Below are 27,916 nucleotides of genomic sequence, written 5' to 3'. Positions count from 1 at the left end.
ACAGGCCGCTGCTCCGAGCGGCGTTCACTGTTGGCCGGCACACTGATTCCGAGAGTGGTTTTCGCCGCTCTGGCCCTCTCATACCTGTGCCTCTGGGGTGCGAGAGAGCCAGAGCGACGCGAACGACTCTCGGAATGAGTCTGCCGGCCACGAGTCGGTGCCCTGGCCGGGCCGGGTCGGTCCGCAGCAGCGGCCGCGCGGGCGGCGGCGCCAGCCGCCACGGTCGGTGGCCGCGGTGCGGCGCGGTGCCGCGGCTGCGCGGTGGCGGCGTGGCGGCGCCCCCCGCGACGCCCGCGCCTCGCCTGGCCGCCCGGCCGGCCGCGCGCCGATTGGCCGACAGCCGTCACTCGGCGCGTCCCATTGGCCGCGACGTCCCCGTCAGGCCGGAGCCTCGCGGCCTCGCGGCGCGGTGGCCCTGGCGGCCCGGCGTCCCCACCGCGGGGCCGCGCCGGGCACCGCGCCACCGCGCCGGCGCTTTGTGGACCGGGCCGCGCTCTGGCCGCGCTCTGGCCGCGCTCGCCGGCCGGGGCGGGGCTGTCGAAGCCTGACGCGCCCCTCCCCTCCCCTCCCGCGGCACCGCGGCGGCGCGGAGGGCGTCGGCGCCGCGCGTTCATTGACACGCCGCGCCGCGCCGCGCGGGGAGGGGAGGGGTCCGCCCGGCCCGCCGAGCCACCGGATTGGTCGACGGAAGTGAATGTCGCCCAACCGCGTCATCCCGAGAGGCGCGGCGCGTGGCGGCCGCGCTGTGTGTGAGTGTGTTTGTGTGTCTGTGTGTGTGTGTCCTTCGTTGCTCTGTCTCTTTCGTGCCCAAACGGGACGCATCCTCAGAGTAAGAGGGACAGACACTGGTAGTAGTTTTAAGTATGTTTCAAGTGTGAAGGTATCATCTGCTAAAAACCTGCATGTTTTTGGAAACCAGCGCGGCTTGACAAGTGTTAGCTCAATGGTTAAACTCACTAAGTCTGTCATCATTTGAAACAGTAACTAATGCACTGGGCGGCGTTGGCGGTCTCGATGTCTCGCTACCCGCGGCAGCGCCAAGGGCAGTGCGGGCCGCGGGCTGCCCCGGGCTGTGCCGGGCTGCCTGGCTCCGCTGGACCTAACCGGTGCGCGCAGCACTGGCAATGCGGGTGGAGGCGGGTGGGGCCGCCATCAAGTGCTGTCCAAAGTAAGCCCTGCCGGCGAGTGGCCGCCCCGCCCCGCCCCGCCCCGCCCCCGGTTGAAGCGTAAATCCTTGATTGCAGGCCGTCCTGGTTGCTCCCCGCCGAGTCTCCGGCGAGTCCTCGCCGTACCGCGGCAGCGCGGCACAGCTCCGGGCGGCAGAGACAAATAGAATGCCTGTTCCGCTTCCCTCCCTCTCACTCCCTCTCACTGCCTGTCCTCTGCCTGTCTCTCTCTTCCTGCCTCCCTCGCACCCCCTCCCCTTCCGGCCCGTTTGGCGCCACTGTGTCGCACAGCTAGCTGCAGTGGGGCTCCACCGCCGCGCGAAGCTGCGCGAAGCGAAGGCAAAAGAAACGAAATCCTGTTAAGGCGCGATGCGTCTGGAGTCTAGACCGAGCTAGACGCGGCGTCCTGGCGGTGGTCTTGGCGTTAGTGCCACCCATCCGCTCGGAAGCGCCAAACTGTTGCATCAGCAGCAAACATAAACAAGATTTCCTCATTTTTTTCGTAATTTCTTTTCTCCAAAAAACAAAAAATAGTCAAGAATCCATTTATGGATTCAGTTTTTCGAGCTGACCAAATTTTTTTAAAATGGACTTCACTTGAAACACACGTCTTCTGCGTCGAGTGGTCATGAGTCGAGAAATTCTAAGCTTGTTTTGAGAAATATTCTAAAAATCTGGAGTCTTGCCCCGTCGACACCAGCTGTGACTGCTTCTTTGAAGCTCGCCGGGCCGCTCGACCCGGCTAGACCCACCCCCGTTCCTAGAAAGTACACTAAGCCAGATCGGAAATGAGAGCTTAATCCAATAGGAATTCCTGGCAGCCAGGCCGACATCGGCAATTGGGTACCTACCATTTAGCAGCATCTTAGATCTGCCAGAGCAAAAAAGAAAGAAAAAACAGAGATAGAGAAATAGAGAGAGGGGGATGAGAAATAGGAAAAGGAAGCAGAGAGAGAGAGAGAGAGAGAGAGAGAGAGAGAGAGAGAGAGAGAGAGAGAGAGAGAGAGAGAGAGAGAGAGAGAGAGAGAGAGAGGAGAGAAGGGGGCGGGGAGAGGCCGGCTCAGGAGCAGAACAGTGCGGTTTCCCACGGACAAGATTCCTCTCCCCGATCGCCCCCTCCAGCGAGCCGCTCCAGCCTCCAGCCGCTGCAGCTAGCCAGCCTTGCAGTGCAGTGCCTCGCAGTGCCTTGCAGTGCCTTGCAGTGGCGTACACATGGTAATAGCGGTGCGGCTGTCAGACACTTAGTTTGCACAGTTTGCACGCGCGGGACGCGGTCAGCGTGCCGGCACCCACCCCGCCCACTCTCTACTCGCAAAAAAAATTATTTAACATTTTTAAGATTTAAATTTAAATTTTTAATTTGTTTTTAAAACACGTTTGTCGTTTGGGAATCGCCGCGGCCTCGCCGCTCCCTGACTAACCTCACCGCCGCCGTTTGGTTCCGGAACAGCAGTGCCTCGTCGCTCTGTCTCTCTCGCACCCGCGCGGGGAGGCCCACGAGTGCGAGGGAGACGGCCACATCGCCGTATCGGGAACCGGCGGCGGGGAGATTTGACGCGGAAAGTATCTCGTTGGAAATAAAGAATGGGAATGTGACCTTCACCTCCGCTGTCCAAACAGTCGATCCCTTTGAAGGGGGCGGAGCGCGCAGCGGCGCGGCGGCCAGGACTGGTATGGTTCGTCGGCCGGGGCTGGCGGGGCTGGCGGGGCTGGCGGGGCTGCGGGGCGGCGGGGCCGGCGGGGCTGGCGGGGCTCGCGGGGCCGGCGGGCCCGGGCCGAGATGGAGTGCTGGATATCGGGCTGCACCGTGTGATCCCGCATCGCCGTGGAGGTGGCAAGCGAGGTGCGAGAAACCCATTTTCCGCAGTTTAGGCTCCGGGCATCGCAAACAAATACATTAAAAATTCAATCCGACTCCCTATTCTATTTTATCCCCCCATTCGTGTTTAAAATTTTTCACTATGACGTATTGATGTGAACCGATCAGAGAAGGAAACAACAGTTGCAAAATAATCGAGATGAAATTAATATCGTCGACCGGTACGAGAAAATTATGATTTTGGCACAGCCGATACTCTTCCTGGCAAGGACAGCGGCCGACGCTGCAGGCCGGGCGGAGCCTCGTCGGGGGAGAAGGAAGGGGGGGGGGGGCAATGAGCTGGAGCGCGCTTATCACAGCCACAATCAGGAATCCAATTTAGTTTTTATACGGCGAGTTATCCTCCTCCACCTTTGCTGTATAAATATACATTCTGTGAACTATATGTGTTGGTGGGTGTGGAAGCTGGAAGCACGCTGGGTGCGTCCATCCAGTTTTAACGACCTTGGTATGAATGGGCGGCCAGTGGGACGGTCCGGTGGCGAGTGTGTGAGTCACGCCAACCGAATTTCACCCAACAGGAATTTTCGACTTGTCGTTCGATTAATCGAATGCATAGGATCACTTGCTCCGCAAAAAAGGTAAAACAGCGAAGGTGCACAAGGACTGCAGAGGCCGCGGGGCCCGCGGTGGGTTTCCCGCATGTGGAGCGGCGCGCTGCGACTGCCGCCTCACTCCGGAGGAAGCGTCGCCGTCGCTCCGTCTCTCTCGCACCCCCGCGGGCCCGCGGGACGCCCCGTGAGTGCGAGAGAGACGGAGAATCCTTTCGCAGTGTGGCGGCCGACTCCGCGAAACAAACGACTCGTTTACATGGAAATAAAGCGACGCGTTACGTCATGCTGTGGGGAAACGGATCCACACGACACAGTAGTCGGCACACGCTCCGTCTCTCTCGCACTCGTGGGGCGTCCCGTAGAGGTGCGAGAGAGACGGAGCGACGAAAACGACTCTCGGAATCGGTCTCGGCGGCGCGGCCAAGCGCGGGACAATGCGCCAATCGTTAAACTTGTCAACCTGACAGCGGACCTCCGTAATCTTCGAGCAATACTTTATGCAAATGGGCGATGGCCACGCGCGCTAGCCACACACACTACATGTTTTTGTACAAATTTTGAGTGTGTACAAGATCCTACTTTATTAAAAAAAAAACAAAAACACGAAGAATTGGAAGAATTCAATATTTTAACTTTTGAAATTTCAAAATTATTTGCAGTAGATTCAGAAGTATTACAAGAAAAGTTTGTGCAAACATAATGCGAACTAAAAAAATTTCTATTGCGAATAATTTTTGAAGTCTACCTGCATCGAAATATTTCGAAAAAGACGAGACCTGCGATCGCAGTTCAGCGCGATACTCGTAAACGAGGCGGGCAGTATTTCAAATGGCTGACTCATTTTTCGAACGGGCGTGGTGTTGCGGAGTGTTGCTGTGAGTAACGTCTTTTAACCGCCTGACGCGGCGGTGGGTACACTGCGAGTGGCGCTAGTGCTCTGCGCTGTGCTGTGCTGCTGCGGCGGAGCGAACGCGAGCGTCTACTAGATTCTGGAAATGATAGGGACCGTGACGCCACCTCCTGTTTGCTGGGGCCTGCCGGCCTGCCGCTCTGCCGCTCTGCCGGACAGACGGCCAGCGAGGCCGGAAAATCGATCCCAGCAGCGTAGGGGGATCCCGAGGTCCCGGCAGCCGTATTGAAACACAGTGTGACGCCTTTTTGAAGCGCGTTTACAGAGTGGCTAAACAACGTACTCTAAAAAAAATGAGAAAAAAATTAAGTGCGGAAATTTGTTTTGTTAGCACGTCCCCCCCTCCCCTCTCTCTCACTGTGTGTGTGTGTGTGTGTGTGTGTGTGTGTGTGTGTGTGTGTGTGTGTGTGTGTGTGTGTGTGTGTGTGTGTGTGTGTGTGTCAATTCCAGTGCGCTTCCCCGCGGCGCCGACGGCTAGCGTATCCATGCATGGAAACAACAGTGGACCGATTCCGAGAGTCCGTTTTGGTCGCGCTGTCTCTCTCGCACTCGCGGGGCTCACCGTATGAGTGCGAGAGAGACAGAGCGACGAAAACGGACCCTCGGAATCGGTTTGCCAGGCAAAGGTCAATCGAGCCCCATCAAGAATGCGCGGTGGGAGTCGCAAGAGAAATATTAATTGCACAACCCTCGCCGGTTATTGTTTTATCTTACTGGGAAGGTCTCGCCTCGCGAGCTTCGGGCTTCGAGGTTCGAGGCCGCCTAGTTGTCGCTGCCCGCCGCCACCGCCGCGCTTCGGCGCAGCGAAGGCTTGTGAGGTCTAGCGAAGCCTAGCCTGGTGCAGGTTGGGTGCAAGGGATGTTTTTTTTTTTTTTTTTGCACCGCGTGGCATCAAGAAAGCAGCCAGAAAGCTAGACGAAGACTCCTTTGCCCCTCCAAGCGCCGTGGCGGTAGGCAACCAGTGCTGCAGTGCGCACTGGCGCGCCGCGGGTTGCCTGGGCGCACTTCGCAGGGGCTGAGGCCGACTGACGAGGTCGACACTCCCTGCGACGCGTTTATTGAACATTCCGTTGGAAAAGTCGCTCCCGCTTTCTTCCCGCGAGGCGCGCCACTGTGGGACAGCATCGCCTCCGTCACGGCAGAACGCTGTTTCGCCCGCAGTGGTTCTAGTTAGTCGCCGTTCTGGGCGTGCCGGCGCGGCCCGGCGGCGTGGTGGGTCCGGCCATCTCTCTCGCACCCGGTGGGGCGTCCCGCGAGTGCGAGAGAGAGAGATGGCGCGGGTGGAGGCGGCTGGACTCGTCATGCGCCTTATGTAAACGCACCTCACGAACTGGCCTCCCAGTCGCTTTTCTCGACTTTGCGGCGCCACCGTGTGCTCCAGAAACGCTGCTGCACTGCATGGAAACATGATGGAAACGCCGCGCCCCCGGCCTGGCGAAGTCCGCCGCTCAGTGCAAGCCGTCCGAACAACCATGACACGGAGCTTTTGCGGGGACACCTGTTGGTGCACTTTCTTCTGAAAGGAGTGCCCTACCTCCACATGAGAGTGTACTTGCGAGGTCCGCAGTCTCAGTGCTCACTCGGCTGCGCCCTTCCTTCCTCGCCGCTCCGAGGAAGGAGTAAAAGGTCGAGGGTTCGATCCCGGGCGGCGCCTTAGTTTTCGCGGGGTTCTCTTCGTGCGGTGCACTGCGATGCACGGTCGAGCGGTTCGATGGCGCGGCCGTGTGGTGTCGCGTGCCGGCAGAGCCTGAGAGGCATGTCTCTCTCGCACCCGTACGGGCCGCTCCATGAGTGCGAGAGAGACAGAGTGACCGTCAGTCTGCAGGCAAAGCAAACACCGCCACGTACGGGGCAATGATTGGACGGACTGTCGCATGGGAACCCACGAGGCGTGCTCACCTTGGAGAAGCCGAAGATGTTGGGCGTGTGGTCCAGGTGCGCGTCGGGCCGCTTCATCACTGCAACAAAAGCAAACTGCATCAAGTCAAGGTCGTCACGGCCAAGGAGGCACTGCCCGCCCGTCAGGCCTTTATCACGCAGCCACGGCCTGCCGAAGCCGCAGCTAGCCAGCAAGTCAGCGGGCCACGGCAGGTGAAGCCCCAATCCTACGGGGCGGCGGGGCGGCGGGGTCCAGGAGGGCCAACCCAGCCGGGCTGGGCGGACGGGGAAGGCCGGGGTCGTGGCGGAGGTTAAATACCGCGGCGGAACCAACCACCCGCCTCACGCGAGGCCCGCGGCCCGCTACTCTGTGTGTTCCCCTGCGGGCTCGTGCGAGGAGGCTTTTCCAAAGGAAACCACCACCACCACCACCACCAACAACAACAACACACAACACTACTACTACTACTACTACTACTATACTACTCAACTAACTACTATTTAAAAAAAAAGGCATTCCATTGATGGAGAAAAACCTTTTTTGGGAAAAACCCTTTTGTATCAAAAATTGGCGGCCCCAGTGATAAATTTAAAGCAACAATTAACGGCCTGGAACATTGCAACAAACTTGGCGCCTTTGTGCACCAAGGCCCGGCTTTTCAGAAAGTTTTTTTTTTTTTGCAACAAACTTGGAGCTGGCGCCCCGCGAGTGACTTGACTGATGGCCGGGGGAGGCGCGGAGTTGTAATTCACATCGGACGCGGCAGCGCGCGGAGCCAAAGTGTGTAAAACACGTGATGATGGTTTTACGGCGCGAGACTTGCGAAGTTTGGTCTCATCCGCCCAGTCTTCTGCGGACGACTCGCCTGCCGCTCTGCTGCTGCTGTGACCAGGCAGATCAAGAGAGAGAAAAAAGTCGACTCTTTTTTTTACGACTATCTTGTTGTTGATGTTGTTCGCTGGATAAGGTGGCGTTGTTGCAGTCCTACGCTTTGCCTCGCTGTGCTTCTACTTTGCCGGTAGTGGATCTGATAGCGTCGCGTACGTATTACTCATCCTGCCTCGGTGGCGGCCGATGTCTCTGTCAGCAGCGGTTTCTCATACTCTTTTTCTCTCGCGACCGGATCAAACCATCTGGGTACGACGCTCTAATGACTCCCGCTTGGAGTGGCGGTTTCGGGGGAAACCGTTGGGGATTCTAGAAGAAAGCAGGAGGTGGTGGGACGACGGTTTTTAAAGTGTCTGTCGACGTCAGATGTATTATTGGCTTCATCAAGTCCACTTTGGAATTAACGACAACAAGGAATGAGTTGGGGAAGAATTGCAGTGGGTGGCACAGTGGTGTGGCCCGTCGACTCCGTGACGGGCAGTGGCGGGGCAGGGCAGGCACTTAGCGTGGTGATACCGGTGCCGAGAACGCCCGGAGGCTGGCGGCCCGGAGGCCGGCGGGGATCTCGTCGGTCTCCACAGGCCAGGCCAGCCAGGCAGTAACAGGGTGGGGTCGGGGCCACTTGAAGTGCCATGAGTGCCATACGACTGGGGCGTACGACTGGCCGTAATGAAGTGCCGTGTCCCCCGGCCAATAAAGTGCCATCTGATTGCGGAAGGTGTTCGCGGCGGGCCACGGTCTCCGGCCACGGTCCCCGTGGTCCCCGGCCACACAGGCCTCACTCGGCGCGGACACTGCCACCAGCTTCGGCCTCTGCCAACGCCCCCTCCACGGCCTCGGAGTAATTGAATGGAAAGCGGTGAAGGAGGCCAATTAGTGGCCATAAGGCACATCCAGGATGATGCATGGCTCAAATGGAGGATTAAAAATCAATCAAGTCGGCCACTCCACCAGGGCGTGGCGTGGCGCGGCGCGGCGGGGGCGGCCCAGGAAGTGCATGGTGACATGGCGAAAGCATTGAGGCCAGTGACGGCCGCTGTCCATCCCGAGGGCCAGGGCCCAGGGCCAGCGGTCCGAGAGGCGTCGCTCTGTCTCTCTCGCACTAGCGGGGCGTCCCGTATGAGTGCGAGAGAGACAGAAAGTGACTTTGGGTCGGCGGGCCACGGCGGGGCTAGCCTGCATTGTGCACCGTCAAACGGGCCGGCCGGCGGATTAGCCGGGCCTTCGACCGCTCCAATAATTAAAATGCCCCTCGACAAAGCATTCCGACGCCACGGCACTGTAAAGCGTGTTTGCTGACGAGGAGGAATGGCAGCGCCGCCCCGACCAAGCGGTGCAACAAATCGATTAATCGAACCAAAAAGTTTTGGTGAAAAGTAAGATACTAGGTCGCCGCAAGCAAATGGCAGGATATGGTTAGTAGGCTGCGGCAACGCAGCATTTTTGAATTTGGCCTGGAGAAATGTTTCTGTCCTGGAGAAATGCTCTTGGCCTGGAGAAATATGCTCCTGAGCTGAATTTATTTTTTCAGTTCTGGTTAAGGATGGACCGCTAGCTTGTTGCGAGTACTGCTGAGGCCAAAAGAGCCTTGCCTCCAGCAGCCTCCAGCAGACCCCGGCTGGAAGGCGGCAGGTGCAGGCTGGCTGGCAGGCTGGCTTATGCCCGGAGGTCTCTGATTGATAGCGGCAAATCATTTGATAGTAGTGGGCGGTTGTGGGTGGCGTCCTTGCGTTAGACCGGCCGGCCCGTCGGCCGAGCCCAACCGGTCAGCCGCCGACCCGAGATCGGCGCTCTGACTCCGCTCTCTCTCTCTCTCTCTCTCTCTCTCTCTCTCTCTCTCTCTCTCTCTCTCTCTCTCTCTCTCTCTTTCTCGCACTCATGGCGCGTCCCGCAAGGGTGCGAGAGAGACAGAGCGCTGTCCGAAGTCAGCCGACCGGCCGCCCCACATTCAAACCCGGTGAATAAATCTCCACCTCATTCTTCTCAAACTCTCGCAGCAACAACACTCTGACCCGAAAGTGTCGCGTAGCCAAAGCGCAGACCACGGAGCGTTCAGGGCAATTAGCAACAACAACAACACGGCCATGTCCGCCCCGGTCCGCCCTGAGCTAAATTTGTTGTTGTTGTTGCGTGGGAGTGAGACGGAGGGTAATGGTATCGGTATCGTGGATACTCATTACCGCGAGGCTGGTGTTTACCCACCGCTGCGCCTGGGTCAGCTGGCCTGGCGGGCTGGCCGAGCTGGCGGGGCTGGCCGAGCTGGCAGCCTAGACGCGAAACGGCCGGCAGGCGCGCTGGCAGGCAGCGGGTCAAGCGATGACAGAACCGCAATTGCTGCGTTCAACTCTCCGTAGTGTTTTTTTTTTATCTTCGTCCCTATCTTCTTCCTTTTTTCCGAAGCGCCTTTACGAATAAAGTGGGCCGATCTTGGTCGGAGGTTGTTTGTTTTCGATGCCCGCGGGACCGCACCGGATATACGATGGCTCGATACAGTAATACAACGCAATGATGGCCCTTGTGGCTCGTGGCCCTTGTGGTCAGGCCCGCGTCCGGCCTGGGACCAGTCATTCGCAGCACTGTCGTACCGACACACACACACACACACACACACACACACACACACACACACACACACACACACACACACACACACACACACACACACACACATCTACACCGCTTTTCCGTCGGTGAAATGAAGCCCGGTGTCCTCGATCCGAGACGCGCGCTAGTATTGGCCGGCGCGGTGGTTGCGATGGCAACGCGGAGGGGAGGGGGGAGTCAAATGGGTCCAAAGGGACGAGGTGCGCTACGCTGCGCTACGCCCGGCCGCAAGACTATGACGATTTGAATCGTGGACAGTGATCTGGGATCGGCCGGCCCGGCCAAGGGCCCGGCCCCACCCGCGGCCGAGACCCAGACCACAAGTAATCGGCGGGGAAGCGTGCGCCAAGGGGAGGGGGAGGGGGGAGGGGGGTCGGCCCGCGCCTATGCCCCCGTGCCATGGGCCGCCCATTGGCCAGATGGATTCCCCCAATCGGCCAATCGGCCACTTCCGGTGGTGTCACCCCCCTCTTCCGCTGTCATGACCGATGGATATGTAAACCCGAGTCGAAACGTGACCACCGGGCCCATTCCAAGGCGGGCTACCCCCTCCCTCTTCCCCCCTCCCGGGAGAATATGGCGTTTGATTCATCCCTATCGCTAGACAAGGCCAAGGCAATTCCCCCGGCAGGGAATGGTCCGCGGGGAAGGAGGCCGACGAACGGGAAAATCATTTTTCCAGTGACATCAGGTTTCATGTTGGTAATTGTTCCAGTTTTTTGTTCAGTCCTCTATGTGTGCACTCAGTGGACACTTCAGTCCTCTATATTTGTACTCAGCACGCCGAAAGTGTTCTGTGTTTGTACTCAGTTACACACTGAAAGTGTTCTGAGTGTGTAACCCTAGTGAAACGAGTAAATATATTCTATATTTATCTTTTATTTATTTCACATTTAAAATTAAATAAATCCTTTATTTACTTAATTGAATTTAAACTTATTTAAAGTGAATATAGAGTGCATTTAGCACAGGACTTAGCCATGTGAGGCAACCTTTTATTCCACTTTATATTGCTTCCAAAGATGAAATAAATTTCCAGTAAATTACTGGTAAATATACTAAAATTTCTCCTTATTTAATTTCTTTGTGGAAATTTAGGTTTAAATTTAGTGTTATATTTAAATTAAATTAAGTATTACATTTAATCTAAACAAGCGGCTTAATTTTAACCAACTTTGGATAAGTAATTCACTTTCGTGGACAGTATCAGACACCACAGTCACGTGACATGTCTGTGGTAATCCAAAAATTCATGCACCGAAGGCGCATTGGCACCGACTGGGAGAGTCAGTTCCCTTGCACTTAGCACAATGCTGCCGGCAGGGTGCGGAAAGCCTAGTTCATTTGGGGAAAATGCTAGCCAACACCGCGAGCAAAGGGATAGAGATCGACTGTGGCGCCATCTAGCGGAGGGCGCAGGAATAAATTTAACCAAAATTTATTTAAATCTTAAGAAGTTTTTGTATGTTACTTTTATGTGTGATAAATTTAATCCTTTATTTAGCTGCAAAGTCTAAATATACTTTAAAATTTAGAAAAAAATTTTAGTCCAAAAATATCCAGAAATTGGATATACATTGTATTTGCACCAAATTCAGCGGGCATATTTGATGAAATTTTAGTCCTTTAGTGTTTGGAAATTTACATTTGGAACAAATTTAAGTTAGGGTTTACAATAAATTTAACTCAACATACTAAAGCTAAATTATTTTCAAAGTAAATAAAAATTATATTGTAATAAATATACATATATTTAATATATATTTACTCGTTTCACTAGGGAACTTGGTACACATTCTAAAGTTTTCCGCAGAGCTTTATTTCGGAGACTTGAATGCGCGGCTGCACAGCGCTGCCGCCTTGCTGCCGCCTTTCCCGCGAAATGTGTCCAACAGTGCCTCTGCAGTGCCTCGGCAGTTCCAGTAGCAGCGTCGCAGCAGCAGGCCACTCAAATCGGCGCCGGCCATCGGGGCATCGGGCCACCCAATGCAAATTTCCGGGAATTTGTAAAAGCGCATCGGCAGCGGGTAGCGAGCGGGGCACCGAGCGGGTACCTGGTACTGGCGGGTGCCCCCCCCCCCCTTCCCCCTCCCACTCCTCCAGAGCCCGGCCGTTCAAGGAAAAAAGCGAGGCGCGCGGCCAAACTCGCGGTTTCGTACGACGGCTGGGGCAAAACGCAGCACGGCCTGCACAAAGGTGAACTTTAGTGAACTTTATCGGCGTTTGGCAACATGCATCGAGGGGCGATCACTCGGATTGTAGTTATTGGGACACAGCATGTATGCACCAGAAACTGTCTGTCGGATAGTACAGTGCAGTCAGGAGTAAAATCGGCGGAGCTAACAAGCCACTGGCCTTAGACAACTCGACTCCGAGCTAGTTTCAGCCCCGGACACTTAAATTTTTTTCAAATCCCCACTCAATCTCGTTCGCAAAAGTGTGTTGCAGTTGTTCGCTCCAAATCATGTCCGCCTTTATGTCGTCCCCCATGCAAATGAGTCAAGCTGAAAATAGTCTTATTTACAATTACGGCTCGGCGTGGCACGGCCGAGCGACCAGGCAGCAGCCAGGCAGTTTCTCGGTAACTTCCTATAGTTTATGCTAATACTGGTAGCACTGAGCACCCCGAGGCAGACCCGGGTCCCCGACGGCCTGGAGGGCCCCCGGAGGGCCCCCGGCACCCCGCCTGGGTCGCTCGGTCTCTCTGCGATTCGGTTTGGCCGGGTTGCATAATATTATTCCCCGCTCTCTTTTCTCGCAGCTTATTGTTGTTTGGGGCGACCTTTTCTTGTTTCCTGTTTTTGTTTTTTTACGGTCAGGCCCCGCGGGCCCCCATGCGGAATGTCCCCCCCAAAAACCCGGGGGGCCTCGCTATGACACGCTTTGCGCAAACTCCCAACATTTTGTCATCGATATACACTCTGTTATTGCCACAAAACTATTTTAAAACTGGGAAAAAAATTGTTTTTGTTGTGACCTTTTTTTGCGAGCGCTGGGCAGGAGGAGATGGCATCCCCAGCGAGAATGATGTCCCACGAATGCGCGAGTATGCCTGTTGTGTTGCACTTCCACTGCAGGCTGGTCTGGCCAAGGGGCCTGGCCTAACAGTGGTAACGATACCTCCCCAGCAACAGACACGTACTTCGGAGAGCTTCTCAAAATCACGTACTTTCAGCAGCTTGTTTCAAAAAAACACGCAGTTTCGCCATTTTAGTCAAAAAGCACGCAGTTTGGCCCCATTTTTGTCCTCGCGGGCACGGAAATACATTTTTGGGGAACTTTTATGGTTGGCTAGTGAGGGCAGTCACTAAGTCACCCTTGATAAGGGGAAAAGGGTTTTTAGGAACGACGTCGTTAAATATAGGCCCACCTTTTAAACCCCCAAATTCCTGTAATATTTTTAATGCAGATCACCCCTGAAACCGTTTTGAGGGTTTTTAATGGTGACTTTGTGACTTTTACCCCACTTTGCCCCAAAATGAAAAATACCCCAAAAGCATTTCCCTGCCCCCCAGGACGAAAAAGCGGAAACTGGGGTGCTTTTTGACTAGAAATGGGGGAAAATGCGGTTTGTTGCACAAGCTGCCGAAAATACGTGAGTTTTGGAAACGTGCCGAGGCGTGCCCGTTGCTAGGAGGTATGGGAATGAAGCCCTTACCCTGCGGACATGGTATTGTTCCAGGAGTGTTGTGCCTCTTCTCTGCATACTCAATACACCCCCCTCCCCTCCCCCTCCTTTCCCCCCCGCCTCTTCCTTCTCTCTCCGACTTCTTTCTTCGCGATCGCGGTCGCATGCAACCCGCATACATTTTAAAAATTTCCACAAGCACATGTCGCCTACTTACGGGAATGCTGCAAACACACACATGTTTTTTCCGTGCAGTCGTCGCGTCGTCTGCCATTTGAACAAAAAAACCGTGAATCTTTAAAAAAGAGGGAAAAGGGAGATGAAAAAGAATGGACTCCGGACTAGCGGATTTTTCCGGGCGGACACTTTCCAGGAAAATGCTCGCGGATTAGCGAAGTGTCGTGAGAAAACGGAAAGGGCGCATTAGACGGCGGTGTGGAGTGACAAGGACCAAAAATCGATTCCAGGAATCGTGCCACCCGCCCCGGCCCCCGCCTAGCTGGCTGCCTGGCTGGTCGCCTGGCTACCGGAAACCCAAAGGCAGCCTGGCGCCAGCCTGCGCCGCGCCACGTAGTGCTGATCTCCACTGCAGAGACAATAGCGCGCCGAACAAGACCGGATCGGGAAAAAAGGAAGGAGGAAACCGAAAAAACAACAACAAACATTATAAGCAATGTTTAACTGTATAAAGTGGTTCGCAAGGGGCCAGACAAGTGTCCCAGAGGGGTGGAATGAAGCGATAACGATTTTATCAAGATAGTGGTGCAGTGAGCCAAGAACGGGCTGCTCATTACGTGGGTTTCGAACCCGCCACTTCTAGCAGCTGTTCCTCTCGTCACGGTGTCTAAACCCTTTACCATCACCGTCACTTTCTACCAGTTTTGACTCTTTTTAAAAGTGAGTCACAGATGCAAAGCCTCAAGAAAAAAACTTTTCCTCCCGTAAAAAGTCACAACATCCTGAAAAAATTCAAAACTGTTCAATACATTACTTTTAAAAAAATTCCTGCATCACTTAAAAAACGTCATCAAATTGAATTTCCGACTTGTGCCACTCCCTTTTGCGCGCATGACGCATAGGAGGGTTTTCTGGTCGATCACGCGCGCGCCGCGCACCGAATCATTTTAATTTATTTGTACAAGGGAACGTACGGGCCGGCGCCTACGCTGTTATTATCGAGTTCTTAGCGCGCAGTTACGAGCCGCAAAACGAGCCGAGCGCCTCATCGGCCGCACATAAAAACTGCAACGCCATGCGGCACACACACACAACACACACACACACACACACACACAGCCTGGCGCTCCCGGAGCAGTAGTTAACACGCCCGGCACAGTGTTCCCCCAGCTGGTTTACGGCGGCGAGCAGAGCAAACATATATAAATCCGCTATGGCTTGATTTGGAAGCAGAGCGGCGGTGAGCTGTCTAACCTCTGAGTGTGTTACTTTACTTTTGAACTGAATGGCTATGATACCGAAAAGAAAAAAAATTGCAAACGTTGAGAAGTGCATGGCATGACGTCATTGGGCAAAATACCGTGGAACTTTTCTCGCCGCGAATAGCCGTAGAGTTGCCGGTGCCGTTGTGGGGCGCTATCGCCCCATTTTTACGAGTCACGAATTTTGGCGTCGTCGAGTCGGGATCGCACCTGCCACCCCACTGATAAGGCGGTGCACTGTCAAGGCAACAGTGCTGAACCTTGGCCGGACGAAGTCATGACGTTGCTGTGAAACTCCGTCCTTTTTAGGGTTAATTTTGAAGTTGTCATTATACTTTAAATACGTAGTTTTTTTTTCTTCGCAAAAATGACAGTTTTGTGTGGTTTCATTGCCGTTGGAGGTGTTTGATGACGTCAAGTGACAGTGCCGTTTCAGGAAACACCAAGTCAGTCTATTTCCGCGATAGTAGCCCTCCGGCACTTTTACGCCGTTCTCGAAAAGCGCGCCAAACATTCGAACTCCACTCTGTTTTTCGCGCGTCAGGCGGTCAGACGGCCCGTCAGGCGGCGCGGCCCGCGAGCGCGAGAGAGACGGGCTGCTGGAATCAGGCTGGAATGCTAGGGGAGCGACAAAGAGGTTCCTGTTTGGGCTCGGGCCTGGCTCGGGCCACCCGCCGGCCCGTCACGTCCGTCAAACAGGCCGCACGGACGGACACTGGTCGGGCTCCAGCGTCGTTGTCTCTCCAGGCGCTCCAGGAAATCCAGCATGATTCGGTCCATTCGGGACGTCCAGCGAGCTTAGCGGACTTGGGCCTTGGCGGACCTAGACCCTCAAAATATGTCGACATATTTCCTCCTTTTTCTTCCCCGCTTCCTTTCTCTCTTTCTTTTTTCCCCCCTTCTCACTTGGCCCCTCCCTTTCGTTTTCGGTGACGAGTATTCCTAAGTACCTGGAAGCTAGAGACAAATAGCCGTGAGAAGTAATGCCCCGGACGGTCCAGCCGCCTCCAGCCGCCTCCAGTCCTGGAGTCTTCCAGTGGCGGGGCTTAGTGCTTCATTACAGCCCATGTGATTTTCAGGGCGGAGGCTCGGAAAAAGCGGCCGATGCTTATCTGCGTTCGGTGTTCACTCAGGGAGGACGCTGTGGCGCGGCTAAGCCACTCACTCGGCCATCTTCACAGTGATTTACCGCCGTCCGAGACGACGCGCCGTTTGGCCGGGAATGATCGGATTTGCAAAGATTGACATTGGGAATTTCCATTAAACAGGTAGAGAAAGAAAAATTTAAAGAACTGTTGAAGTCGTTAAGAAAGTTAGGTTAGGTTCAAGGTCGAAGGTTTTTACTCACATCACTGATCAAAGTGATGAAAAAATGTTTGTATTGAATGACATGAGCGAGTCAAACCACTCTGCCAAGCTGACAATACTACTTTCTCCCTCGTTTCAACAGAGTATCATTGCTTACTGACGTCACAAGCACGCACCCGCCCACCTCTTCCCACCGGTGTGTATTTAATTTCGCTCAATTCGTCTGCGAATAAATAAAACTGCATTTTGGCGAGGCTTGGCGTGCCGGCGGTCGAGCGCAGTAATCAGGTCGGAATTAATTAATAACAGCCTCATCGAACGATGCTGCCGCCGCCCTTCGCGAACGGGATTCGGTGAACGCGCAACCCGGCGAGCGGCCGGCCGACCGGTCAGCAAGGGTCGGCCTCTGGGACTCGCACACGCAGTACACGGAGCCTGGGAGGAGCGCCGCCAAATGAAATATGCAGAAAGTCGCTGGTTTTGCCCAGACAGGCGCTATCAAGCCATTAGAGGCTGATTCCCAGTGCCCGCGTCGCTCAGACTCATTCCGTCTGTCTCTCTCGCACTCGCGGGGCGTGCCGGCGTGCCGGGTGGGTGCGAGGGAGACAGAGAGGGCGCCGCCTGCAGGGAATGCCGGCCGCGGGGGAGGCGGGAGGCGAACACAGTCATCCGTAAATCGCCACCCAAGTGGAGCAAGTGGGGCCCGTGCGTGCGCGGTGCGTGCGCGCTGCGTGCGGCGCTGGCGCCCCCGGCGGCGGGCGGTGGCACTAGCCGGCCTGCCCAATGGCAGCCTGCCGAGGCCGGCCGGACTGCCCGCGGCCCTTTCCCACAGACAGCACGTGTTTCGAAAAGCGGAGCGATACACTGTGTGCGGTGGGAAAGCGGGCCGGCGGCGGGCCGAGCGGCCAGAGCCACAAAGACGGCCTTGTCCGGGGAGAAGGTGTCACCGCGGTCGCGGCCTTCCGAGGAAGAACGCCCGCGGAAAGGACTTAGCGGGAGTGGAGTGTTCCGGGTCGAGAAAAAGGACACCGCGAAAAGACACGCCGCAACAAAAATCAATGAAACCACCAGCAGCGCACTGAGTCCGACAGGCCTGGCTCTCGCGCACCTGTAGCGGACGGCCTATGAGTGCGAGAGAGACAGAGCGACGGCTTGCAGTCCGGGACGCCAATGCACCGCGTTGCACCGCGATGCCCGCCCCAGGCACCTGCCCGCTGGCGCGCCGCAGACTGAGAGTCGTTTTCGTCGCTGTCTCTCTCGCACCTGTACGGGACGCCCCACGAGTGCGACAGAGACAGAGCGACGACTCTCGGGACTGCCGGCGCCACGGAGCGCTGTGCCGCCGGTGTGCCGCCAGTGTGCCGCCGGGTTACGCGCTCACCGCCAATGCCCATACTTAAAATAATAAGCAATTTGGTGAAGGGGCAGCGACGCGCCGCCGTTGTCAATGCCGATGAGTTCCCCAGAAAAAGGGAAGCCGCGCGGTCTGTCGTCGAAAGAAAATAATCTGGAGATAAATGGCTTTTTTTGCTTTTAACTTTGAAAAGAAAAATAATCGAAAGAAATTAGAACGCCCGGAAGTTTTAGAGTCAAATTTATGCTGGGATCAAAAATGAAATTAAGAAATGTGACAAGAGTTTGATGGGCTTGAAGGACTATCACTTCCTGTGGGGATAACGTCCCGTTAATTTGAGCTAAAGCTCACCGAAAATCTACAGAAATAAAATCTTTTCAGGTCCAGGTTCCTGTGGGATTATGCAGCTCCAGCGGTGTACTTAGTTTTATTTATTTTTCTTACTTTTCTTTTCCAAAATCGATAATTTCAATATGATGGAATTCGGTTGGACGCGCTGCCGGGGGCACCGGCCGCCGTGAGGCGTCGCCGCGTCGGCATGTCCGTCCGGCCCGTGCGACGCCGCGCCGCGCTGCGCCGTCCGCACCGTTCCCACGGCGCACGGTAGCCGCTACCACCCCCCCCCCCCCCCCCTCATTCGTTGACGCGCCCCGCACCCGTCCCTGCAGTTACGTCGACGATCGTCCGGACTAAACACTCAGATTGCCCCGTTCATCGATGCGTTTTGTCGTGGTCGTTTATTGGAGTAGTGCGCATTAGACGCGAAGCGCCGTGTTGCGGGCGTTGTCCTTTCGCACGCAGGCGGTGCCGTTCTGGTTTACAGTGGTGTAGGCCAGCGCCATGGTCGTAAATGGAACCATTGACATTTTACCTACGAGTTAGTGGTGATCACTTTTGAAATTTGCGCAACTTGGGGAGTGATGCTCCTTAGGCTGAGCGTCCGGAACCGTCTCCAACGTGTTTGCTATGGACATTTCTATGGATGTTTCATTTTTGCTATGGACGTTTCACTTTTGTAAAATTTTGATTTCCTGTCGAAACGCTCGGCACTCGAGAAAAATATGCGTCCACTGAAATCGGATTGCTCGTTAGGTTGGCACTCCCGGAACTGTCATCCTGATGAGTCTATTCCCGCACTTTGCCGAGGGCCAAACATGCGAGCAAGGCCAGCCGAGCAAGCCTTCGAGGTATCGAAGTCGCGTGGTCCACTGCCCAGTGCGTGCGGCCTTCCCTGAGGCTGGCCGCTCCAAAAGGACCGCTTTCGAACTGATTCCGACGTCGCCGTGTCTCTCTCGCACTCACGGGGCGGGGCGCGGACGGGCCCGGGGCGACCCACGCGTGTGGACACGCGAACTGCTAAGCTGGTAATTGCCACACCAGTCTCATTAGGAGATGGTTTCACTTTGACGCCGATTCCGGAATCGCGGAGCTCTTTGGAGGCGTTGCTATGGACTCCCAAGGTGCACAATTTTTTCGTCCCGTCCATTTTAACTCCCAGCTTGCCAAAATTTGGCAAGCTTGTGAAGATTTCCATCCAAAGCTTGCCGAATTCTGGCATTCAAAACGGCTTGCCGAATTTGTGGCCAGCAAACTTACCACTGGCTTTGCGGTGAATTATTCAAGTGTACGCGAAATAGGACCCTGCTGCGTTCCCACCACACGTTCTATGAGTGAGGGTCCCTAGCGCTGCGCTGCCCACTGTGAGCGATGGCTGGGATGGTCGTACTGCAACGCACACGTGAAAGGGATGGATGTGCCGGTGCTACTGATGACGCTACTGTGCGGCGGCAATACAGGCCGTACCACTTGCTCCACAACGGATTTTTGTTCCCGGCCCTTTCTGTGAATGAATGAACGAAGGACGCGTGAATGAATGGCCAAGTCGATGCCAAAGCACACTGGCAAAAGTGTGACCTAAATTTCAGCGGGCGCCTCATCAGTCCTGATTGATTTTCAGACTCGGGCACTGCAGCCGAAGTTCGAAAACTTCCTAGTTCAAAGTAATTGACCTAACACTTCCGTGCGTACAAAAATTCCCAAATGGAAAACAATGGCAATATTCATTAAAAGGACGCACACGAAACATTGAAAGGCAGTGCCTGTGGCACCGCCCTAGAATTTGTTCCTTTCAACAAACAGTCGGCCCACCTTCCGGTGTAGGACGCCCTGCCTACTAATGGTAGAAACAGCAGCCGAGTCATTCGGGGATATCCTCGTCATCGTCACCCTGGCCGAGCCGGCCGCGGACGACATAGCGGGGAGGAGAAATATGTGGGGAAAGAGTGCGAGAGGGGGGAGGAGGGCAGGCGGCGAAGGGAGAGGGAGAGAGACAGAGCGCTGATGATTCAATTATTGCCGGGCGGCCGTTGCGCCGTGGGCCTAATAGGTGCCCTGCCACCCCGGGGCCCGGGGCGGACCTGGACCTAAGGCTGCGCTGGTGGGACGCACCGATTGGCGCTCGAATCAACTAGTGCAGTTTCAAACCAGGAAAAAAAGGTGCGTTAATGGTTTTTGCTGTCTTTTCGAACTGGCAGAGGAGTCGGAACTTTCCACTACTCCTCCAGCTGCACCCCGACGACGTCGAATCTGAAACAACGGGCTCGCGTTGATGGATAGAGGAGTTGGTGTGATTCAATTTCGTGGACGTGAAATCCTATATCGCGTAAGGAAGCGTGCAGTTAGTTCCCCGCGCAGTGTGCAGTGCGCTGCACGCGGAGGGGCAGGAAAGGGGGGGCTGAGCCCTTCTTAAAAAGCCATCAATCACTGCAGGTGGGTTTAAGCTCCACATTAGCAGCATTCATCGCACTCCCATCTCACCTTGCCTACCTGCCCCCCCCCCCTCTCTCCCTCACGCCACGGTCATTCTATCCGCGACGCGCTTCCATTGAGCGCGTCTCGGAACGCGGCGGAGACTGTTCCTGGAAGGTGTTCCGGTCGGCTATGAAAAATTTAGTTTTGACCGAGCTGCCAACACAAATGACATAATTTCTAAGGAAGGGCCCGGCGACCCTAATTGAGGCCGTACGGTCGGGGTTCCCGTGGGACAGCATCGCCTGCCCTTCGCGATGCCCTTCGCGAGGCCCTTCGCCACCTGCATGCTTGTTACCGTGTCCCCGCCCGAATCACTGTCTCTCCGTGCAGCAGTGGAGGATCCGGAGGCGGCCTTCTTTGGAGGGGGAGGCAAAAATCACTTTTTTCCTGATTACAGGGGCAAAGTATGACATTCAGGAGGCTTTTGCCAGGGCCGAGGTGGAGCAAAAAACCCTATGGTGACATGGTGACTTAAACGCCAGCGTGCTAGTGAACGAGGTAAACGAGGACTTGAAGTTTTGCAGTCCCGCCCAAAATCCCAGTGCAAAGTTGACTTGTTGTCAGCATTTGGAGGCTTGAGTAACGGGTCGTTTTGGAAAGTGTGTCGCCCTGAGCTCTGCCCAGCGCCCCCTCCTCCGATTCGTCTAGCATCATACCGCCGCGAGCTAGGCAGGACACGGCACGGCCATGCAGGGCGACGTCCACCGACGGAGAGGGCGATATCGGTGGATCGAGATCGATAGAGTCGATAGCGGACGATCGGCAATCGAATTACCATGCGGCGGGTGACGCCTCGACGGCGTACAGTCGCGCAACCGAGTCGGGAGATCTCTCGGAGAAAGGGCGCGGGTGGCCGCCCCCTTCACCCTCCCCCTCACCGCCCTGCTTGAGTTTCGATCTGGCGTCCCGACCCGGACGCGCGGTGTGAACCCGGGCGCTGGCCGCCGTCGAGATGGAGCAGCGCCGGTGCGCGACTGTACGGATGCACGGCCTTTTGGCGCGGACTGTACGCCGTACCGCGAACCGCGTGCTGGCTGCGCCGCGGCTACACCCTTCTAATTGCACCCCGGGCCCCCCAGGAGCCCCAAGGGGTTTGCGGCTGCGACATATCGCAGTGCCCAGGCAGTGGCCCGGCCGAGGGGGCGGGGGCTCCCCCAGCGAGCGAAGCCAGGCGTGCTCGTTTTTGCCCCGCAGACTCGCAGTACCGCTTCCGCGCAGTGCTGCTTCGTCCGTCTGTCTCTGTCGCACCCCGACGGCACGTTCCGAGAGAGAGAGAGAGAGAGAGAGAGAGAGAGAGAGAGAGAGAGAGAGAGAGAGAGAGAGAGAGAGAAATAGACAGAGCAGATGCGGCCTTGTTGGCGGCTCGCATCGCCGTGGGCCGCCGTGTCAAAGCGAGCGTGCCGGATGTGTCCAGGGAGCGTCTAGGGGGCGGTGAAGGGCTCCGTCCTTAAATGCGGCTGTCCAGGATGATAATGAGAAAATTTGATTTTAGGTAGGGGAAATATTGGTTTGCCCTGAGGTGACTTGTTATCGATGTGACCCAAAAATTTCAAGGAAATCGGACACGGATCAAAATGTGGGCCCTCTGTCCGCGGCTCAAAGCCCCATTTGACCCGTCCCGTCCCGTGCCATTGCCATTCGCGCTGCTCTCCTCGGGTTGTTGATGCTCGCATTGTTGTCGAACCCGAATGTGAATGCCGCTCTAGAATTGGCCACACTTTCGGTCGGTTGCGACACTGAGCCCCCTCGGCCCCTTGGGCCCCTTGGGCCCCTCAGCGCATCTTTCGTAAAAGACAATCCGGGACACGCCCGGCCGGCCGACCTGCCGGCCTGCTTAGCATGCATGTATTCGGCAGCCGCACCCGTCATTTCAGGCGCGGCACCACGCCCCCGACGCCCCCGCAGCCCCGCCCGCCCCTCCGAGCGGCGCGGGGCCACGCGGAGCCACGCGGAGCGGCGGCCAATCGCAAGTCGAGGCAGATCATCACAATTGAATATAATTACGAGCTCGCGGAGGAGGAGGAGGAGGAGGAGGGGTGGGGGGAGTCCTAGGCGGATGTGCGGCAGGAACTGCACACTGCCGGCAGCAAATTTCGCTCTCTGCTTATGAAAAATTCAGCGGTCGGGTGCGGCGAATCGGGTCACAATGAAGCGGCCGGCCGGCCGGTCTGCGCATTATAAATGCGGCCGTCTTCGTCGCACGCGCGGCACGGGAGAGAGAGAGAGAGAGAGAGAGAGAGAGAGAGAGAGAGAGAGAGAGAGAGAGAGAGAGAGACGGCGTGAGCCCCGCGGCCACCAAACGATATGTGACGATTGGAACCCTACCCAACATCTGCATGCGTAACCACCGCACTACGCCCCGCCACCGCATGAATGACTGCCCCCCCCCCTCCTCCCTTGAGGTAGGTAGCGTACGCGCGGCCGGGTATCCCCCGGTGATCAGGAGGCACTTCCGTCTGGCCGGGCGTCGCGGCGCGTCGCGGCGCGTCCCCTTCGCCGTAAAGTTGCTTGTCGCCGTGCAGCATAGCAGCGAGCTCAGCCTCCCCCCGCCCACCTCTTCCTCGCCCCCGCTGGACCCCCGACTCCCCGGCGGCACCGTCGCTACCACGCCGTCCGCGCCGTCTGCTGGGCCGACGCAAAACAAGAGGGTCACGCTGACCCACCACGATCACTACTTTATACATTTCAATGTTCAACAATTTTAAAATTGGTCAAATTTTGTTTTTGCTGCCATGGTTGTTTTAATTTTTCCTCATTGTAGCACACCGCGTTTAACTGAGGCGGCGCAGCGCAGGCCCAGCAGGCGCGCTGCCCCGCCCTGCCTGCGGGGAAGATCCCGCCCCGCCCCGCCCCGCCCCGCCCCGCCCCGCCGCCCGCGGAGAGAAAGGCCGGCCACCCACCGGCGCGCCCACGCCCCGCTTTGTGCGACGACGATCTGCGAATTTATTATGGGAGCTCATCACTATCGCATCCATTCATTTGCCTTAGCCAGCCCGACCCGAATTTATTCACGCGCTTCCAGCCCCTCGGTACAGCCGGTCGCAAAAGCAGCGACCCCGCGCCGGCTGTCCTCTCTGGCGGTCCCTTTCGCCCGGTTCAGCGACAGCGCCGCCAAACTTTTGAGAGAGACTGTATTTTCGGGCTTGCCTTCGGGTGCCTTCGAAATGCTGGCCGGGTCCTTGCCTGGACCTTTTGCGAGTGACTGTCCCCCACGTCGCGCGTGGACACTTTTCAAAGGGTAACCCAGTTGGCTGCCATAAGTGGGCTGTGTTTCGACAAGCGGTCCTCTGGGCCCGCTGGGCTCGGTGTCGTCAGGCGGGTACAGTACCGTGTGAAAGGCACGGCATTGGAGTAGCCGGGCCGCACCTAGCCGCATGGGCTGCATGGCCAGAGGGACTCACCGGCCATTTCCATAATGCCCTCGCTATGTAGATTATGAACCGAATCAACGCCGTCGGAAAACAAGTCCAAAAATGGACATTTTCAGACTTTTAAAGACACTTTTTGCGTCTGAGATTTTAATTTTGCCTAAGGTGCGTTGCTCAAAGATCCACAGAAACGAATAAAATTTTCAGGCAGGGACAGGGGGAACTGAAGTTGAGAATTATTGTCTGTCTCATCCTAACCGTAAAATCTGGAACTGCTCGTAGACTGAGTCCTGCTTCAAACTAACAGCCAGGCACCTTTCCGCGGTGCTCCAGCATTCTCCAGCGCTGGACCCTACACCGTGAGCTGGACCATCCTGGACTCCAGGCATCAGCGCGCACCCCGGCTGGGCCGGCCGGCCGCGGACAGTGGCACAACACACGTGATGAAAAATGGGCGCTCTGTCTACGGGGCTCACACCCACTCTCACATTTCACTCCCAGCACGCAGGCCTCGCAGGCCTCCGCCAGTCCGATTAAAACGTCCCGAGTGTCGTGCCGCCGGCCCGTCATCGCGATGACGCCGATGCAGCGCGCCATTCTCATTTTGTTGTGTTTCTCTGCGAGGAGTGTTTGCTGATCTAGGTCCGGTACGCCTTGCAGTGCGCCACACGCTGGGCTCGTATCTCACCGTGACTGACGGCCGGGAACACATCCCGCCGACAAGCGCCTCTCTCTCTCTCTCTCTCTCTCTCTCTCTCTCTCTCTCTCTCTCTCTCTCTCTCTCTCTCCTCTCTCTCTCTCTCTCTCTCTCTCTCTCTCTCTCTCTCTCTCTCTCTCTCTCTCTCTCTACTTGCACGTTGCGCGCGGCAGGCCGGCGGAGACTTAATCCACGGTGAAGGAGGAAATGATTAATGAAAACTGGAAATTAGCGCGCGGTGGATTGAACCGCTTCCTCGTTTTGGCCTCTTTGACGGTGTGGGCGAGCGTTCTGGCTAGCTAATTGGATCGACTAAAACTACGACGCGCTCCCCGTAAATTATCCGCACTCCGCTCGAATGACCGCATTCATCACCGCTGCATTGCAATTCCAACTCGCCCGGAACTTTCGCGCTCTCGCACTCGCGGGGTGGGGCGGGGCGGGGCGGGGCGCGGCTAGCGCTTGTTGGCTCAGGGCGAGGGATGGGCCACGGCGGCATGGGCGTGGAGAATGAGATGTACATGCTTTATGGTATGGATTCGCAAAATTAATGGATGGCTCTTCTCTTTTGTTCTTTTATTTAAAGGGTTCAGAGGTGCATGTTGGTTCTTGAATCGCGGGACCTCAAACATTTATGGTAGCAAAGCGTTCTTTTGTAGCAGAATGCTATAAAGAACCCCTCTTTTTCACGAGAACAACCCTCTTTTTCACCAGAACAACCCTTGTTTTTCGCGAGAACAACCCTTATTTTTCACGAGAGCAACCAACCCTCTTTTGCTTCGCGTGCCGCTTTCGTTGGACTGTTCCGTCGGTTATCGGAGTGTAGGTGGGCACGCCACCCACCGCCGCGCCGCCGCGTCGCGCCGAGGAGGCGCGCGGCATCGAGACTCACCTTGCTGGAAGTAGTTGGCCTTGCGCACGTACACGCAGACGAGGGCCATGAGCTGCAGCTGGGACAGCCGCTGCCGCGTGGAGGGCGGTAGGGGCAGCAGGTCCCGCAGGTTGGCGATCTCGGCGTTGATCAGGTCCCTCCGCAGCTTGCTCGCGCCCTTCGTCGACTTGCCGGCGTCGAAGCTGCGAACACATTCATAATTCGCTGTTGTTGCTGCTTTTGTTTGATTAGGCCGGAATGCCTGGCAGGCAAGGACCTGGCCGCGCCAGGGATTACTGAACAGTTTAACCGCGGCCGGCCCGTCAGGCCCAGGCCATTGTCCTGTCTGGACGTCCGGGACGTCGTCCGGGACGTCCCCGGGGACGCGGGGCTGGACGCGGGGCTGGACGCGCCTGCGGGACGTCTCCCGGACACCCGGCCGACAGTGCGCTGCAGTGCGCCCAGTCCGGACGGCGCGGTCTCTCTCGCACCCCGAGGGCGCTCCCCACGAGCGCGAGAGAGACAGAGCGACGCGATGTTCGCAGCCGGCCTGCGGAGTGACAGTGTGCGGCCTGGTGCTAGTAATGACGCTGGCCAGTGCCAGGCAGTGGCGGGCAGTGCACTGCAGTGCCTCGAGGAGCTCTTATGAGGGACAAACGCGGTGCCTGGCCGCTCCGCCGCGCTGGGAGCCTATCAGCCTTCCCGCAGAGCTTTCAACCGAGCAGCCTTTCAGTGCCTTTCAGTGGAGTGTCACCGCTTCCTTCGCCAGCTCGCGCCAGCTCCTGGCAGTCCCAACCTGGCCGTGCCGTCGTGGTCCACGCAGCCCCCCGCCGCAGTGCCAGAGCGGTGTCCGCCGGTCTGCTGCCTGCCTTGCCTACCGGCCGGCGTCCCCCCTCCCCTTTTGGCACTCGCACGCTGCGCCCTGCTCCGCCCTGAGCGCGTTCACGCGTTAATGCGGCGTCGCGTCGACCCAGTGACCCCGGCAAAGACACTGCAGCATTAATTACAGTGCAGCCACCCCCATGACAGTGCGCTCTCGTCGCGCTGCCTCTCTCGCACTCGGAGGTGCGAGCGAGACGGACCGACGGCCTCGGACTCGGCCCGCGGGCCGCCACATGCCTCTACCCTCGCCGCCAAAGAGGCGGCCGTCGTCCGGCGCCGCGCTCGCCACCGAGGGCCTCATCGTCCCGGGCAGTAATTAGCTCCGGGTGTGAAGATTGCACTCATTAGCGCCAGGCGGCGACCAAGGCGACGACCATGGGAAAAGCCACGGTGACGACCATGGCGACGACCACGGCGACGACCACGGCGACGACCAAGGTGACGACCACGGCGGTGACCACGGAGGCGTGAATCGCAAGGTCCCTTTGTCTCTCCAATTCGAAAGCGAATGTCACCGCGCCAAGGGGCGGCCTGGAGCCGCGCCTGGCAGTGGCCTGGCAGTGGCCTGGCAGTGGCCTGGCAGTGGCCTGGCAGTGGCCTGGTGGCCCGCCAGTGTCGCAACGCAACTCGCCTTTGACTGTTTGCGGCGGTAATGGTCGCCATCATTCGAACCGCGGAGCTTGACCAGGGCTGACCTCGGCCGGCCTCAAGGGACTCCGCCTGCCGCCGTCTGGGGGGAGGGGAGGGGGAGGCAGCGGTAATGCGCACGCACATTTAATCGTTTCGCGATGCATCGCCAGTGCGCCGCGAGGGGTAGGCGGGGCGCTGCGTCTTTTTGGCGGCCGGAATAAGCAGCAGACGGTCGGCCAGACGGAGGGGCGAGCGGACGGACGGACAGACCGCACGACGAAAGCCCCGAACGACATGCACGATGCGGAGGCTGATGCCGCCCGGTAATTACAACTCATGTCGCCCGGGATGGCGCCACAGCCACGGCACTGCCACGCCACTGCCACGCCACTGCCATGGACGCCGTGCTCTCGGTGCACTCGGTGCCCCCTGGCGGCGCCGGCCTGGCCGACTCAATGGTAATCGTCATGGGGTCGGCCAGGACAGCGCGTCGTCGCTCTGTCTCTCTCGCACCCCTACGGGACGCCCCACGAGTGCGAGAGAGACAGCGCGACGACGGCAAGCTCGAGGTGCCGCCCGACTCCAGACGGAGCTCCAGTCGGACAGCCGGCGCCTTTGGGAATCGCACCGGACAGACTAGCCACGGATCCGCAATCCGCGCAGCGCCGCGCAGAGCGAGACAGAGAGCGCCGATGACAATGGCGCCGGGCGGAGCGCGGGAGAGAGACAGACGGCGAAGCAGTTTGCGCCGCGGAGCGCGGAGCTGCCGCCGAGAGATTTATACGGAGCTGGCGGCCAAACGCCGATCAGGTCGAGCAGGCCGAGGAGAAGGAGGAGGAGGAGACGCGGGGGAGGAGCGGAGAGACACGCTAGCAGAGCCGTTTTCGCCGCGCTGTCTCTCTCGCACCCTTTCGGGAACACCACGTGAGTGCGAGAGAGACAGAGCGACGAAAACGACTCCCGGAATCCGTCAGCAGCGCCGTGCTTGACACGGGGACTTGAACGCAACCACCGTCCCGGGTTTGATAACGCGAGGTGAACCGGGAGC

General features: G+C 57.3%; 1 protein-coding gene across 1 annotated transcript in view; it reads right to left on the bottom strand.

Annotated features, from left to right (window-relative positions):
* LOC117652738 (neuronal PAS domain-containing protein 4) overlaps positions 1–26,380 on the bottom strand; it is a 47,272-nt gene extending 20,892 nt beyond the window's left edge. The window contains exons 1-3 of the mRNA XM_034397829.1: positions 26,364–26,380; positions 25,378–25,559; positions 6,409–6,467 (exon numbers count right to left, since the gene is read on the bottom strand). Of these exons, the coding sequence (XP_034253720.1) occupies positions 6,409–6,467; positions 25,378–25,559; positions 26,364–26,380 (258 nt within the window). The remainder of the gene's footprint in view (positions 1–6,408; positions 6,468–25,377; positions 25,560–26,363) is intronic.
* Positions 26,381–27,916: the final 1,536 nt, after the last annotated feature.

The sequence above is a fragment of the Thrips palmi genome, unplaced genomic scaffold, assembly GCF_012932325.1.
Source record: "Thrips palmi isolate BJ-2018 unplaced genomic scaffold, TpBJ-2018v1 HiC_scaffold_7, whole genome shotgun sequence".
Taxonomy (NCBI): Eukaryota; Metazoa; Arthropoda; class Insecta; order Thysanoptera; family Thripidae; genus Thrips; species Thrips palmi.
Note: the sequence above shows the minus strand (reverse complement) of the source record. Positions and strands in the feature narration are given on the sequence as shown.